Genomic DNA, 18,291 nt, shown 5'->3' with positions numbered 1-18,291 from the left:
CAAAAATACGTATTTTTGAAAGTGCACCATTTATCTTGATTTCTAAGCTCGAGCATTCTTCGACATATTCCAATGCATATTCCATGTTATTAAGGACCTTAATGATTGATAAGTTAGGTTCACTCGATTGGCAAGCACACATCCATTGATACTCACCGAATTCCACAAGCTTCTACAGCAGCATGAGCCGCGTCCGAAACTCTTCAACATCTTGTCCTTAGGCGTCCGCGTTTCTGTACCCCAGACGCCAGAAAGGCGATCGAAACCTAGTTTTTCTCAGAAACCCGCATCGCGTCGCGATTGCCTCTAAACTGTGCCCGGTTCGATTTCACGCCTGCGCGGGTCTAAGGAACGAAATTTATTAAGCTGTCACTCGCGCGAAACGCGCTTCAATAGTTCTAGCATCGCTCGGAGGGTCACCGGCGACCTCTCTCGATGCAGCGGACCGGGCTGAACAAACTCCATGTTCGCGACAGCACGACATCGAGCTTGACAAACGACAGTGCCTCTGTTTTTTGTTTGTGTTTCTTTCTTCCCGCTTTACCGCTCGCCTTTCCCTTCGTTAGAACCCCACTTCGCCGCGACTCCTACGCTCCCGATTCGGAGGAAGTCACTGTGCGGTGACCGCTGCTCTAACGACCATCTCTCCGACAACTGTAACGACCGCGCAGCCGCTTGTGCGGAGCGAATGCGTAACCAGTACTCACTTTCGCAAAGTAGGTCACTGCGGTTCTTCTTTTTTTTTTTCGGCGAATTGAGAGATTATCTCAAGTTCTCTTTACCAAGCTGTTGCAAGTGAGCAGGAGAGCACATTCAAATGTCGAAAACGTGCCTCGCTCGACGATGCCTTGACTTAAATATCCGCAGATAATGGGCTTCCTTTTATCTATTTACTCTACTGAAGATTGCAGCCCGCTGAAAACCCTAAAGGCTGCCGCGAGGCAGTTTTTTTCTCCTCCTGCTTCGGCACAAGCCAGAATTTTTCGTTTTTGTTTACTCGTATGCCACTGTTCTCGTGCATTGCTATATTGCGGAGAGTATTCAAAGGAGGAGATAAGAATCCTCGAACGGTGGCCCCAGCCACGATCTGCCCTGGATCCTCTAGATGTACCGTTCCTCTTCCTGGGGACGTCGTGTTGCGTGATACGTAATCACTCTGTAGCACGCACGTCCTTCCTGTACCCTTTTCATTCTTTAACTTTATTTCCGCTTTTCATCTTTCCTCATCATATCTCCTCTTCACTTTTTCTCAGTGCAAGATAGCCAATCGGCTCACCACCCCGGCTTTGCTTTCTCACTCCGTCTCTCTCTCTGTCTTGCGGTAACCCTTCAGGCCTTGCTGTATGCGCCGTACTCATTTTTTTCTATTGCCGTATACACTGAGTGGCTTTACTCGGCAGTTGTGCAATACGTTCCGACTTTTACTTGATAATTGATCTTAATAATTGATCTTTGGTGGAAAGGAAATGGCGCAGTATCTGTCTCATATATCGTTGAACACCTCAACCGCGCCGTAAGGGAAGGGATAAAGGAGGGAGTGAAAGAATAAAGGAATAAGAGGTGACGTAGTGGAGGGCTCCGGAATAGTTCCGACCACCTGGGGATCTTTAACGTGCACTGATATCGCACAGCACACGGGCGCCTTAGCGTTTTTACTCCATAAAAACGCAGCCGCCGCGGTCGGGTTCGAACCTGGGAACTCCTGATAAGTGGTCGAGCGCCCTAACCACTGAGCCACCGCGGCGGGTGACTTTTACTTGAACAAATTCGGACTGAGCTTGAACGTCACGGTTGCTGAAAAGAGAACGACCTGAAAAAATTGCAGAACAGTTATTGAGTGGCTGCGCGTCATTTCTCCTGTCTTAAAAGGACGGAGTGACATTTATTGCGATACATTTCTTAATAAATACAAGGAAGTATGAGAATAAATCTTGAGGACACTAGGTGCATATAAAAGCCTGTCATCTTCTCAGAAATGGTGCGGCGAATGGCTGAACCGCATAGTGCACGAATCCTTTTTTCAAATTCGTTTCCACACTCTATTTGTACGAAGTGTACTTGTGAATTTGGACGCTTTCCACTTCTACCTTATGCTGGTGTTAGTGCTTGTGCTTGTGCAACTTTTTTCTTCCATAGGCATATCGACGAAATTCAGATGATGCTTGCTCTGCGTGAAAACATCTCTTGTAACACATGTATTAAGCGAAAGAACATCAAAACAAAGATGGTTTCCAAAACATGTTCCACATGTTAGGTCGGCTGAGTGAAAGGACTTCCTATAGTCAAGAACTTCCTCCCCGAGAGCAGAATATCAGTTTGTTGCTTGTTAGGTAATGGGTGGGCTGCCAAAGTGTTCAATATCAAAACAGTGAGCCTTAACGAGCGAAGCAATGAAAACTGAAGTAGTAGCTAATCAACATGTTTCTCTGAAAGCATTAATTAAGCGCTCCGAGAGAATTTCTTGATGACGTAATTCGCCAATGAAGTGAAAATAACTGTGTGGATCCTCACAAGGTATCTAGGATCTTTAAAGACACATTTCTAGAGAGCGAAAAAAAAACGAGATTACGTTCGTCACGCGACCAATAAAATTCTTTCCTTCAGGGGTTAAGTTTAGCAGATATTGCAGCAGATATTGCTGATTTCCAATAGAACCAACCCCGAACTTCGAAATGCTGCACTGAGCTACCCTAGTTCCCAAATACCACGGGGACTAGCCCGATATTAAGAAAGCTGGTTGCGAAATTCCGCAACAAGAAATCTCTCCCCCTTTTTGCGGACCTGCAAGGCAGATTCTAACCTCGACTTTAGCAGACTACGTAGCTTCAGTAACAGATGCAACAAACAAGTACGGCTAACACATCGATTCTAAAGCTAAGGAGCTAAGAAGCTGGACGTAAAACTTCTAAAAAAAACTCCATTTTTCAAAATCTTTCCTTTTTGTTCTCTCTTAAATCTCTGTCATCAAACTCACAAGCCTATTTCATTTCATATTCTCTGGCGACGTTCAGATGAAGGGTAAAGGTTTGTTTTCTAAATTGTATGTAAGCGTGGGCGCATTTTCAAATCACGGAGGCATTTTCTTGCACGATTTTCGTGAAATGTGGGCTGTGCGCGTTCGTGTATCACTGTTGGGCCACCACCTCACCTTCTGAGTGTTTTTTTATAGTAGTTCCCTTGTACTGAATGAGGGTCGACTAAGTTATTCGAATCACTGGCCCCACAAAAAAGCAACGCGAAATACAGCCACCGAACAGAGAAGCGGCACCTCGCAAGCGCGGAGCTAGGCCACTTTGAACCTCCGTTTCCCGAGCACCTGCCCACAAGGGTCGCGATAAGGGGACCGACGTTGCCATCGCGAGAGCAAGCTCCCGAGAATATAAGCGCGTCCAAAGGCCATCAAAGGCAAAGGCCAGGAGAGGTACGCATGGAAGCGGAAGAGAGTCAAATGGCGGACACAAGCACGAGCGACAAGAGATCACAAGAACCTCCGCAGCGCCCGGCGCCGCAGTGGGATGCGGCGTCGCACGCGCGACCCTCCCTCGCAGCACTCACCGCGCCCCGCACTGGCTTCTTACACTGCCTCATTAAAACCGTGCAGCATTGTCGGTGTTGAAGCTAGCGTCAGCTAACCAGGCGTTGAACCTACGAATGTTCAAACATTTTAAAACCGTTATAAGTACGTTAGTGCTTTCTTCCCGGTATCGCTGGTGATTGTTGATCTGAGCGTGAGGGGCCGATTGATCACCGATTAAAAGTGATCCTTGTTATAGCACATAACTTCGCGATCTCGCCACATGATTGGTTGAAGCGAAGTCTTTGCCTTGAAAAGCGCTGCATGGTTTTATCGAGACGTATAGAGAGCCGAAAGCGTCTTGCCGTGCAGTCCCTGGCTAAGAGCCACGAGTCCACGCCCGGCGGAGGCGATGACCCTCGTAATGAGGGCGGGATCCGGGCGCCGCTCGCGAGGCGAAGGCGATAGCTAAGCAGCAGCGATGAAAGGGACCCAGGGAAGAGGCAGCGAAGGAACCGGGCTACATGTACACACACGCACACACGGCGAATGCGCTCAGACATTTTAGGCGCTTCGGTTCGCCCAGAAGGAGTCCTCTCGTCCAAGTTGCCGTCGCTGTCGCCATTTGCGCTCACGCGGGCGAGTCCGCGTCCACGTGCGGGGCGTGGGTCGGCGTGCTTCGGCGCCGTGGCCTACGCCGGCTCTCTCCCGGAGACTGCGGCGACGAGCTGAACGCCCTCCTCAAGTGGGTGTAATGGCGGTCAACTTGTCTCTAGACATCGTCGTCTGTGTTTATGCCTTCCTCTTTCCTATACTCTGGCGACAGTGAGCTCAGTTGTTGACGACGACATTGAAAGAACGCTGAGGAGGCCCGAGCTATGCCGGCTCGTTTTGTGGGCGAACGTAGTTCTGGCGCCCGACGTGTAGAAATGAAAAAAAAAAAAACGCGTAGGCACCACTACAAAGGTGAAGAGCGCGACTACAAAACCTTCTACGGATCGTTATTAGCGGGCTGTGTTGCGTTTTGCGGAGCAAAAGGCGTGTTCCACTGGTAGAATGCGTTGCGAAACGCTGAACAAAGCTTTTGTTCCGCTTGCGCTATAGAGTCTAAAGTAAATTTCTCGTTTTCGTTCGCGTATGATATTTTCTTTTGCCGGGATTTCAGCTGCATGAACACGCACACACATACGCGCGAAAAAAAAAAAGAGAGACCGCAGTGAACATCGCTCAGTAATGCACTTCATATCAGCATCCATGCACCTTTAAGAGGGACATAATTTGGATTTTATTGCACGCGTTTCTCTTTCAAACAGTTCCTGCTTATGTCTTAATCATTTGATGCGTGAATCAAGGTAACCGTTTATTATTTTCCCCAGCACCGAGCAAAGCTACTCACAGCAGCTTAACGCCATTGCCGATAAGCTTTTCCGTGTCAGTTCTCCAGACATCCGCCTTTTATTTCTTGTCATGGATGGATGCTCACTAATCCCGGGATAATTGCGGCCGTCGGCGTCCGCTACCTACCTTCTCGCCCTACACACCTCCGGTTAAGACACGCGAAAGCTTGAGACTCCCTTGCACACCCTCTCCGCTCAAGGTCTTTCCGCTCATTATGCGCGAGCGAAAGGCGGGTTAAATTGCGAGGAAAAGGAGCGTGAGTGGAGCAGCAATAACCGAGTCGGAGATAGGCCTTGCTTTAGTTATACCAGAATAGCTGTGCATTCAGAAACGGACGACCTTAGCCGATTGAAAACGGAGGCAAATGAGGAGGATTGGCCTACTGCCGGAGCGCCGGTACAACAATAAAAAAAAACATAAACGTGACACGGGTATCCTTCCTTCCCACTCCCATGTCGTTACCACGCGTTTTGTATAATTATTAAGATGGAGCGTCAGAATGCATACCCCCCCCCCCCCCTCCCCCCCCCCCCCCCCCAGCCCAAATTGCTTCTCTCAATTTTTAAACTAAGGCGTTTCCAATGATAGCAACGGCATATTCTCGATGTGTTTTCTCCACGTAAGAACCTCCTAGTTCCAAGCGTATACATAGCGCACCCACTTTTCCACTGCGGCCGCAGGAGAGTATCCCCAGTCAAAATAAGCGTCGGGCTGAATTTCCTCGTTTATCTGGCGTCTCCTCTCTCCAACGTCCGCGGAAGATCTGATCACTGGACCGGCGCAGGAAAGTAGGGGGGCCGTCTTCAGCGCAATTTAAAACGAACGCGGAAGACTGCCCCAACACGCGCGAGCGGCTAGGGGAAACAGCGCTGTCAGATACGAAGACTGGAGTGAACTCGAATAGACTTTACGAGATGAGCCCGTCGTGCTATTCTCTGAACGGCTTAATTCGATGAGGACAGCCAGGCCAAAAATAGTTCCGCCTTCGCAACCAAAACGCGTTTACGACCCCCCGGGGAACTTTGTGAAGTGCTTCAAGCAGCACCGAAGGGAACTAAGCCTCGCAATATGTGACGCGGGTCTGTCAGTCAAAGGAGAAACACTAGATGATCTTAGAATAGAGAAGAACAGCTTCTTTTGGTCCAGTTTGTTTGAATCTTTACTTTCTCGCGCGATTAGTGAAGGTAGTTGGTGGGTTTACGTCGAAGTTGAGGCAGATTACGAAGGCCTCAATCTCGAGCGTACAGTGTAATCTCATCGGAGAGGGTAAAAGAAAGCAACGCAGGTTGAGCAAGCTAGAGGCCTCAAATTGACTTGCACACTCTGGGCCGAGCCGTGACAATCACTCGCTGCGATAGCCAGGGCGAATTTGCATTCTCATAGAACTAGATGCAGGAAGTACACTTCCGCAGCGGTCAGAATAACGTCTTCGGTTACCTTGCCATTGTATATGAGTGTTCAAAAGTGGTAGGAGAGAACTTGGCGGTTCTGTCACGGAAGCGTTCGTTGCCATGTTGCTCCCAGGTAATATATGTGCTTTCAATTGAACACTGTCTCGACGCTATTGTAAACGGCACAGAAATATCCCTGAGCTTTTCAGCTCGCATGCACACAGTAATAATTTTTTTTACAGTTCTCTCAACTTTCCACCACTGTGTGGATATAAGAATATAAGAGTGGTAATATAATAAGGGAGGAAAATGGAATTTAGGTAGCGCACGCTGTTATGACGCTCTTCGAGTATCTCGAGGCATGCTTGCTTCGGCTTACAAACATTTCGTGCTTTAAGAATATTTTCTCTGACTATTTCTCATCCAATAAGCATTACAGAGCTCTTCTGTGCTATTTTTGCTATGGTTAGTTGTCGGAGGCCTTAGCCAAGGAGTATAGGTGTTGCGCAAACAGCTGAGCTGCTCCAAAGGCAACATCTATATATATATCACATATATATATATATATATATATATATATATATATATATATATATATATATATATATATATATATATATATATATATATATATATATATATATATATATATATATATATATATGTCGTAATGTCTTTCGATTAGACCGCATTCGGCGGCTGGGCATTGCATTGCGGCTGCAGCCTGCCCGTCCGCCCGAAAGCGCAAGCACCCGGATGACGAAAGGAAATAAGAAGCAGTCGTCGAATCGCTTTACGTCATGAACCGTCCTGCTGGCAGCTGCGAGGGTAACTTCGGGCAGTCGAGCAAAGCGAGCTGATTGCGAAAGAATAGAAAGCGAGGTACGTTTTTCAGCGGGTCAGTTGAATGCGAAAAGCAGTTCGATCGGAGCGAAATGTTTCGAAACTGGTCCTACAGTTATTTCGTCTCCTGGAACCTTTCATTTAGGCCGAAATCGGTCGCAAGATCTGACAAAAGAGATCAAAGTGGTGCAGTTTTACCCCTAAGGAACAGTTTCGCATGAAGGAAGATATGGTTCTGGCTGAAAGGTGTTGGCTTAAAATTTGTTTCGCGCAAAAGTAGCGGACACCTCAGCTCGATTAGGGTGAAATTTTTTCGCCTCGTTTCTCTCAACCTCAATTTTTGACGAGTAATTCATACGTTTCCCTGAGTAAGTACATGCAAAACGCCTCGCGCTTTTTGCGCAAATTTTTTGCGCACAAGTTTTTGCGCACAATTTTCATGTTTCCAAGCTCAGTGTACAAAGCTGATCCTAGACTCCACTAAGCATATGAAAATTGCTTTTTGTCAGCCGCCGCGGTGGCTGAGTGGTTACGGCGCTCGGCTGCTGACCCGAAAGACGCGGGTTTGATCTCGGCCGCGGCGGTCGAATTTCGATGGAGGTGAAATTCTAGAGGCCCGTGTACTGTGCGATGTCAGTGCACGTTAAAGAACCCAAGGTGGTTGAAATTTCCCGAGCCCTTCACTACGGCGTCCCTCATAGCCTGAGTCGCTTTGGGACGCTAAACACCCATAAGCTAAGCTAAGCGCAAATTGCTTTTCGAAAAATATTACCTCTACAAAGATCCACAAGGCAACAGCATGTATTGAAGTTTTCCATGAAAGATTACGTTTATTTTTTGCGTCTTGCCAAGAGGAAATAGGAAGATAAGTACCAACTTTTACCAGCGGTCAAACTTATCGCTAGAAATATGCGGCTCGCTGTTATTGCTTTGTTATTACTTTTAACACTATCAGTGTCAAAGAATAACTAGCAAAGAAATTTTGCTCACACTCCTCTACAATCAGCCGATAGTTCGAAAAAAATATCCCCGTGTTTTCCATGTTGTTATAAGTAGATTTACTGTAAGTACTTCCCAGTGTTGCCGGGTACCCACCGGTGATACAATGGGTACAAGCTTTTGCCCTGCCTGGTGCTCGGCTTCTTTAGGATGAAATGCTTGGGAAATGGGTCTTTGACCCCACCTTGTGAAATACAAACGACGTTGTGCCATGGCGCTCTTTGGCCAAAGCTGTCCTTGCGCCATAAAAATTCACCACCATCATCAAACACTTCCAAAACCGCAACAGAGCGTCGTGTCAGTTTATGCTGGGGTGTGCGTCGCTTTCACTTGAGTGTCCAAGTAAAATTCCAAGTGCGCTCAATGTTTTTCAAGCAACCAAAAATAGATCGATTACAGCAGTTATTTATCATGGTGCCGCGCGTACTTCAGCTGTATTGAATTCGTATTCCTGATGCATCCAAACACTGATCGAGTGTAAGAACAGGAAGAAACGACAGCACGGAATGAACACCGAGGCCGCCTTAAAAACTTACGGGAAGGCGGCAGCTGAAACAAGCTTAGAAACTCGGCGGGACAGCATTGCACCTGGCCTTTGCGCATTGTGCATGCGTTGGAGTTTTCATTGGCGCGAGCACGACAACGCTTGGCGCCCTATCGCTGCTTCTGTGGCCGGAAGTTTCGGCGGAAAACTCAGACTGCGGCACGTCGATCTTCGCACATGCATTCGCCCGGTTTTTCCGCTTTTTTTGCTTGTACACACTCGCTCGAGGCAGACAGGGTGTCCTCTTTCAGTTCCTAAACCGGCGTAAAACCGCCTAGGCGTTTCACGGCTGTCACTGAGCGCTTTTTTGCGGCGCGAAACTCTCTTTCACTAAAGTTCGTGGTAATCTCAACCGCTGCATGCTGTCCGGATGCCCGTCTACGCGTTTCGGTGTAACGGTGCTTGAAATCACGCGTCTGTAGCACAGGCAACCTTCGGTGGAAAATGTTCTCTGTGCAGTTAAACCGTGCTTTTCCGTTGCACGAAACATTGAAAACAAGGCAGCTTCAGTTAGATTGAAAACAAAGAAGTGCTCACCTTGCAGTTGTGAGCATGTCGTAAATATTACAGAGTAACTACTTATAAGCATCCACCGAAACGCAGCCATACGGATACAAAGGAAAGCTGAACCGCTTCCACGGAAACTTCGTGGTGGAAGAAAAATTCTTCCTTTCTGGGGATCGAACACCTGACCACCGCCTTTCCGGAGCAGCCAATCTCACAACTAAGCTAACCAGGACGGATGGAAAATGGTAGGGTGATAACGATTTGATTAACAACTCTAGGTGGGAATGGTGTTAGTACGATGTTTTGTGAAATCCCCCATGGTGAAGTGTACATTTCGAGTAAGACATATAGATAGATAAAGAGGAGGAGGGAAAGACAGGGATGTTAACCAGAAAGGGGGTTCCGGTTGGCTACCCTGCACTGGGGAAGAGGGATTAGGGGGCTAAAAGGAGGAAGAGAGAAGGGGAAAAAGGCATAACACACACACACACACACACACACACACACACACACACACACACACACACACACACACACACACACACACACACACACACACACACACACACACACACACACACACACACACACACACACACACACACACACACACACACACACACACACACACACACACACACACACACACACACACACACACACACACACACACACACACACACACACACACACACACACACACACACACACACACACACACACACACACACACACACACACACACACACACACACACACACACACACACACACACACACACACACACACACACACACACACACACACACACACACACACACACACACACACACACACACACACACACACACACACACACACACACACACACACACACACACACACACACACACACACACACACACACACACACACACGCACGCACACACGCACACACGCACGCACGCACGCACGCACGCACGCACGCACGCACGCACGCACGCACGCACGCACGCACGCACGCACACACACACACACACACACACACACACACACACACACAACGCTGTCACAATTTGTCACTCAATCCAGTTGCTCTCAAGTAGGCAAAGAGTGCCTTGTATGCCTTGAGGACAGTCGACTGCTGTGGCCACGGACCGAGGATCTTTTTCTCTGTTAATAAGTAGGTACAGGCTAGAGGTCATAAGTAGTAGTTGCGTTCACCTTTAAATAAATCACAACTTTTTTAAAATAAAGATTTGCTTGAAGAGTGCCTCAATTAACCAGACTAATCTTTTTATTTGTATATACTGGTGGCGTTCCAGTAATACTAACGCGCATCCCGAACTAAATCGCAAATTCATCACTCTTCTATTTTCTATGTCATCGTATTATTGATCACGTTCTTAAAGTTCATATTGTAACTTCTATCAGCAACTCATTTTATGCATTCATCCCCTGACTGAAACCGCCTTCCGCAAGATGTCCGGTCAAGTGCAGATCTTGTTCTTTTACACAATCTTCCATGTCACCCTTTTCTTATAGTGACCAGTTTTAGATTAACATCATATTTCTGTTTGTATTTTGTTTTGTTTCGTGCTTTTGTATTATTTTGCCTGCAGCAGATTTCCTGTTTGCATTTTGTTTGTTTCGGTTCTTTTAATATGTTTGTATATTTTTGGCATTACTCCTTTCTCTAATAATCTTATGCGATTTAGGGTAAAACACTTGAATGAAACAAAAAAGAGGTAATATTTAGGACCGGCAACACGCGATATTAAACAGACTATCGTCGTTCTTGGCGGTTGCAACAGGCGTTGAAGAATGCAAATTCTAAAATTGAAAACTCAAAAACGTTTCCGCCATGAAAGTCGTAACGAAGATGAAAAATATGCTTCGGGAAAATACTTCTGTGTAGAGGAAAACAACAACAACGGATTGTCTCGCGTAAGGAAGCAGCTCATTAGGTTCCCGGAAAGCATGGACCTGATATTTCTAGCACATGAAAAGCAATATCCGGGGCCGAGATTACTGGTGCTGTGTAGCCTAATTATCAACGCGTAAGCGACTCCACCACTGTCAAAGTTGCGAGATTAGTTTAGAAATGTTAGGAAGTCACAGGGCGCGTTTTTTCCTGACTACCTTGGAGTCCAAAAGTACGTTACCGGCAAGCAAAGTCAGCTTTCTTAAAGAAAGCATTTTAGCCATACAGGTAGAGTTTAGAGTGCATATTATTTGCGGGAAAAAATTTTTATAGCAAGAAACATAATATGGCACCTGGGAAAAATAGCTACGCCCGCCTAATCTCTTTATTTTTGCAGAATAGCCCAAGAAAGTTGATTAGGATGGTTAACTAAAAGAACAGTGTTTATTAAAGAATAAAAAAGAGACATTTTAGCTGCCGCAAGGTGCTGTTCGAAAAAGTGAATAAATATGCCCCGTAATAACCCCCTCCCCTTTTCACAAAAACGTTGACGGAAACGCTGATTCAGTTAAACTCAGTTAAACGGCAAAATAAAACCCTACCATCCAGCAGACTGTTGTTACCATCGTCGAGATTATTTTCGTATGCCGAAAATAGCAAAATACAAGCGACTACATTGAATTTTTTTTCTTTTTTTGGATGTCATAGGTCACTATAAATGCCGCGTAAAATTAGACGTATGATGGTGGCTGTGGTGACATTCTTTGAGAAAGTCAATGGCAAACATCTCGAATAAAAAAAAAACTGGAAACAGACGCGAATAGTTGGCTACGTGAACTGTCCGAATGGCTAACTGCAAATGAGTTAGAGCTTAACAAAAATAAAACAAGATATATAACTTCCAGTGCCTGTAACACAAAAAATTTTTCTTTGCACGAAGTGACGGGACAGAGCGCACAGATTATCTTAAATTTATAGGTGTTTTTTCATGAGCACCTCTCGTGGAACACAGATATTCTTTGCCTGAAATTTAAAAAATATCTAGATTTGTGGAAGCATTATGGAAAATAAGAGACCGAATTCCTGACAAACTTAGAACACTTAATTGCTTTTCAGCAATTCACTTTTATATATACTACTGCCTTCTGATATGGGGCACTACTACGACCAACATGTTTATCCCACAAAAGAAGTCAGTTCGAACCCTAGAATGCTTTAAATATAGCGAAAGCAAGCCGTTTCTACAAGACATTTACGGAGTACAGGGGGTATACTAGCTTCATGAGAACAAGTCTGCGACTTATGAATATACTGAAATAAGAAAGAATCATGAAAATTTTGAACAAGTGTATATGGTCATTAATGAGAATTTTGTTCTCAGAAAAAAAAAAACATTGCAGGCTACCTAAGTTGCGGATTAGTTATGATGTGCAAAGTCTAAAATCTCAAATACCTAGGCTTGTGAACAAAAAAAGGATCTTATTAACATAAATGAACTACATTCATGTACAATGAAGGATGCTTGCACTGAAATAGTTTTTTTTTGTTCAATTTCAGAAGAGAAACCTTTTGTCTAGAGTGAACGAGTGTGACATGTAGTTTTTTTTTTAGCCCATGTGCTAAGTTTTATTTTGTGTTCCGAGAAAAGACTATCGTCAACGTTAGGAATTTTGTTTTGAGTGTTTGCCGTTTTGTTTTATTTTACTCTGTATTCCTTAGGATAAAAACGAATTATCCATGTTTGAAATGTATGGCGCTGTTTTTTCCGTGTACAGATTGTGCGCACCTGAATCCAGCCAGGTGCAAGAAAGCACCTTCTATTCGGGAATGCTTAGTTTCTTGTAGTACAGGGAAACTGACAATAAAATTTCAACTTCAAAAACTTCCACCTTAGGAGAGGGGAGTTGAGCAGAGCTGGTTTAGAAGTAGAAACTGCTTGCATTTCATACTCAATTTCGACGGCTCTTCGATCGCTGCTGCAGGCATGTGTATGCGTGTTTGTGTGTGCGGGAGTTTATAAAATAGCTCAGAATTGCAGCGGAGGCTGAACTTGACATCTGGAAAATCCTGGACGCATGCTGTAATTAGAACATTTTCGCGAAGTGGCTCACCGGTGTTCAGTAGTGAATGCGTTTGACCATTTTTTATGGAACTGAGGCAAGCGAAGGAATTCTTAGAGAGATTCTGTTCCTTTGACAGAGAGCGAAGTTATTGCCCCACTCTTCCCTCAGTGCGGCTTAATCGTACGAAGAACTACGACGACTTATAGAGGCATTAGTGGCTGTAGAAGCGGAGAAGGGTCACCTTGTATGGGCAGCAAGGTGCCCCTGGAAGGTAGGGAAGAGAAAAACAGGAACGAAAGGAATTGGGAAATTGAAGAGTGGAAAATGGCGGCCGGTCTTCAAAGCAAAGGCAATGTCGGGACAGAAGAGTTAAAGCTTGGTGAACTAGATTAAATTTTGAAGCGGCCGGCCCACAAGCAAGGCCTGTCTCCGAAGGACAGGAAAGAAGCTGAGACAAGCACAAATGACCCCAAAAAGAGACCTTGACGCTGAAGCTTATGTCAGTGTTTCCACCCTCGCAGTTTTTTCTTGAGACGAAATTCGCCATCTGCTCTAAATCCCTGGAAATGAGGGATTTTTGGAATTCAATGCTGAAGAAGAAAAAAAGATTACTCGGGGGCGAAGCCGTTCAAGCGTAGGTTATTTTCCTTAGCTACGGTCCTGCGCGAAAGTGACATTTTATCTGGAAACTCAGGTAGTGCTGCAGAAAAAGAAGCATGCTTTTCTCTGAAGAGGTCTTGAGAGTGAACGCTGCACAAACCACTGTGCCAAGTTTCTTGGAGGTAATTCACGAAACCTGGCTTCTTTTATGTAATCTTAATGTGGGACGCCATGTATTGTAACTTATCGGAAAATTTGAGAGCAGTACGTAGTGCATGAAGTAGTAAAGCTTCACAAAAAGAATCTGGTGAAAGCATACCTGATGAAGTGCAATAAGAGAGGCACCGTGTACTATAGGAGCGACGTGTGCGCGAACAGTGGCAAAATATCAGCCAAAGTTGGGAAACAAAAACAAAGCGCACCTGCCATCAAACAGAAGGACAAAAAAGATACTCAAGAATCGGGTTCGGAAAACGAGTTAAGAAGTGTTATGTGGTGAATGCTGGAAAATATGGCGAGGACGGAAAAAGACCAGGTGTGACAGTTACAACGCATTAATTCCTAAAGTCTCATCTGGTGTGCTGCACTGATTGCGGAAAATGATAAGTTGTTCCCAGCATTTATCGCCAATGGATACGAACGATCGTACATGCGTTCATATCATGGCTTAAAAGAGCCAATGTTCTTTCATGTGATCTCCTAATAAATGTGCTGCTTCCTTCGACTCTAAGGTTGCCAGCACCATTTGACGAGAAAAACATCATAGCTTCATAAAATTACTGATTGGCAATATTAGATTTGCTTGATGCTGCGTCGAGTGCGACATTCAAGCAAATTAGGCAAGGAAGCGTGTGAAAAAAAAAGATTCTCAGAGCTTTTGACAGAGTTTGTGGCTGCAGTCATTTACTGTATACCTCATGTTAACGCTGAAACCGTTTCTTTGGTGGACTCCTGCAGTCTTTGAAAGGTGCTTATAACTTCAAACCAGTCTGAAATGTAGCCTTCGACAACATTTGGGACTGTTACCAGTTATGTACCTCATGGTGTCATTGTAATATTCTGCGTTGATTTTATGTGGGCCTGGTCTCAAGCGACCAGTGTGATCGCACGGTTGATAGAAATCCACTTCTGAGATAAATAACATCTATAATACAACCAACGTGGCTAAATTTGAGTTTCTTTGCATAACAAATATTAATCCCTATACGCCGTTTAGGCGGCCAGCAACGTAACTGACTGAATAAAAATTTTAAAATTTGAGCCGCTTACCCTTTGCGTAGGAAGATCGATAGGCACTAGCTAGTTTGCGAGGTGATTACCGTAACTATAACACTCGGCATGACGTTACGACGATTGTGTTTATGTCAAGAGTTATAATGAGTTCCAGTGAACTCGACCATATAAAGAGAAATAGCCACACTAGCCTGGAATGACTGGACCGAATCGTGGCAGAGTTGATGTATACTGTGCACCACGGTCCGGGCTAGCGAAAATCAGGGTAGGTGGCTTTTTATGTATATATATAACTTGTCTGCTAATAGCTTAACGAGGGTCTCGGTTCTGGCAGTCTTGATGCCATAGGTAGCATAAGAGGGCTCTCGCACAGTTTCCGCCTTCACCGTTAGTTGACGTTCTACGTCACGCTCGCGGTATTACAGGACGTGCTACGTCCGCCGCTATGGTCGAGGGTGGCGCTGGTGAACACTCTCAAGGCTCGCTTACACCTAGTAAACATAAATACCCACGAGAGCAGCAGATTGGACAGCCGTCGCCGTAGCTCAGTTGGTAAGAGCACCGGACGCGATATTCGGAGGTCGTGGGTTCGGATCCCACCGGCGGCATGGTTGTTTTTTCTGCTGCTTTATAAGTTATTTTCTTTAAGCAATTTATTAATCTAAGTATTATTATCCCACTCATAATCATAACACATTTAAAAAAAAAAATTAACGTTCCCCTATGCACCTTGGTTTCGGTGACTGTTGGCCCCCTTCATAAATTTGTCAAACGGGCCCCTCATTTCCTTTAACTTGTCTGCTAATAGCTTAACGAGGGTCTCGGTTCTGGCAGTCTTGATGCCATAGGTAGCATAAGAGGGCTCTCGCACAGTTTCCGCCTTCACCGTTAGTTGACGTTCTACGTCACGCTCGCGGTATTACAGGACGTGCTACGTCCGCCGCTATGGTCGAGGGTGGCGCTGGTGAACACTCTCAAGGCTCGCTTACACCTAGTAAACATAAATACCCACGAGAGCAGCAGATTGGACAGCCGTCGCCGTAGCTCAGTTGGTAAGAGCACCGGACGCGATATTCGGAGGTCGTGGGTTCGGATCCCACCGGCGGCATGGTTGTTTTTTCGGTTGTTTTTTCTGCTGCTTTATAAGTTATTTTCTTTAAGCAATTTATTAATCTAAGTATTATTATCCCACTCATAATCATAACACATTTAAAAAAAAAAATTAACGTTCCCCTATGCACCTTGGTTTCGGTGACTGTTGGCCCCCTTCATAAATATATATATATATATATATATATATATATATATATATATATATATATATATATATATATATATATATATATATATAGTTTATCTTTGCTCTGTAATCAGGCGTGCTGCAACACCAATGACGACATGAAACATGGGGAAGCAGGCTAATGCAGCGAAAGCCGCTGCAATAAATAGCAGGTAAAAGCAACCTCCTACTGTATTGACGGTCGTATCTGATTTCCGGTAAGATTTCGCGCGGGAAAAAAACTCACCATCCGGCGTGCGGGGTAGCGTGAAGCTGAAGTCGAGAGACGCCTGGTCGTACGCCGAAGTTCTGACGCAAAGCGTAAAGTCGTCCTCGAAGTCTTCGACTGCCTCGTAACCCGGCGAAAAGCTGAAGTCCTCCAGCACATCTTCCCAGATCGTCTCTAACATTAAGCCAGGACAGCCGTCCAAAATCGACGCATGAATACCGGGAGTCTAATGAACCAGTTAGGAAAGCTGTCTCTTTAGAGGGCCTGAAAATAGGCGATTGCTCTGCGCATTTCCTCAAACTACTTAGACTACTTTTCGGTAGCAAGGATTTTTCTCGTCCACGAAAGGCTCCCCGATGTATATTTAACGTCCACATAGTTTCGTAACATTATTCCTTGCCGTGACGACTCTCGTCTCTCGATATGTTGAGAATCTTTTTCAGACTTAATATTCCCTGATGACAGATGAGTAAAATATGCCAACATTGATTTCAATGCACAAAGATTGAACTAAACAGATCATTATGCATCATTAAAAATAGCTGTGTTTGGGAACGCCTAGCTTATACCCTACTTTCCGGAATTGTACCTGCCTTCTGGATCTTCATATAACATTACGAGAACAGAATACCTTACATCTAATATTTTGATATGCCATCGCAGGCGATCCCAACATACAGCGACCGTTGGCATCATCAGTCTGCGGCTCTCCTTGGTGGTCTTCTGCACCAATAAACACGTCGATCGTCAGATATCAAACGCGAAAAATGAAATCAGTGATCAAACGAAAAGGAAAAAAAAAAAACGACGACTCCTCGATGTCCGCACTGGCCTTGTCGCGGTAAGGTTTTCAGCGTTCACTCAAGGCCGCAGTCTCTCACACACGAAGCCACACCACCTCATGTCCGGAACACACACGACCACTTCACACGCGCACACCTGCAGTCTGTTTTAGCGGCTATGCACTGACTGCAACACAGGCACTGCGAGCGACGCCGCTCCACTGCTGGCCTGGTCTGGCCCACGACTGCCCACTTCCTCCTGCTGGCGTGTGAAGGCGTAGACTTGGCACCTTACACACATAGACACCACCCTTCAGAAGGCGCGAAAAGAGAGACGGCAGCGTATATCACATCCACATGGGGAAGGAAAACACAGCTGTGTGAATTGGAGGGAGGAAAGTGGATTTCCGCGACTGCGTATATAAGAGCGGCTGGGCAGTGCGCAGTGAACGAAACCGTTACGCCAGGCAGTAAAAACCGCGAGCGCTGTCTTTCACAAAGGACCGCGCGCGCGGAGAAAGTGTAGGGGTGAGGAGGTGGAAGGCGCGGGTTCCGTTCTGTGACCGGGTCGCCGAATTAACCTCGGTAATCGGCGCCGAAATTCAGTTCAGAGCAATTTGCTCTTACGGTCGAAAGCTTGCCATGCTTTGTGTCCTATACGCGGTTCACGTGGCTTGGCTCTTTTATTAAGGCTTAATTTTTCCGCATTGAATTCGTGTAGACTACTGCAGCGCAGCAACGACTCAAATCGCCAAGAAAGCATCGACCGTTATCGCCTTCGGTGCCGTGGATACAGCGCAGGTTGATTGTCCCACTTCGTTGAATTGGAGCGTCTTGACGATAAGCCACTAACGGAAACGGTCGTGCCAAAACGCCTTTAAGCTTTACCGCTTACCATTTCTGGTACCATAACGCGTATGCTACCATATTGTACACACACTAACCTTACCCCACCCTTACCGCATTTCCTGATGCCAACAATAATTTCCAGCAGTATAATTTGTGC

The 18,291-nt window shown here is 45.6% G+C and overlaps 1 protein-coding gene across 1 annotated transcript in view; it reads right to left on the bottom strand.

The window, feature by feature from the left end:
* Positions 1-17,009, bottom strand: part of LOC144125913 (uncharacterized) — a 148,755-nt gene extending 131,746 nt beyond the window's left edge. Inside the window, exon 1 of the mRNA XM_077659720.1 lies at positions 16,522-17,009. Coding sequence (XP_077515846.1) covers positions 16,522-16,684 — 163 coding nt within the window. The 5' untranslated portion in view covers positions 16,685-17,009. The remainder of the gene's footprint in view (positions 1-16,521) is intronic.
* Positions 17,010-18,291: the final 1,282 nt, after the last annotated feature.

The sequence above is a fragment of the Amblyomma americanum genome, chromosome 3 (genome assembly GCF_052857255.1).
Source record: "Amblyomma americanum isolate KBUSLIRL-KWMA chromosome 3, ASM5285725v1, whole genome shotgun sequence".
NCBI classification, from domain to species: domain Eukaryota; kingdom Metazoa; phylum Arthropoda; class Arachnida; order Ixodida; family Ixodidae; genus Amblyomma; species Amblyomma americanum.
This window is presented reverse-complemented; position numbering and strand designations above follow the sequence as displayed.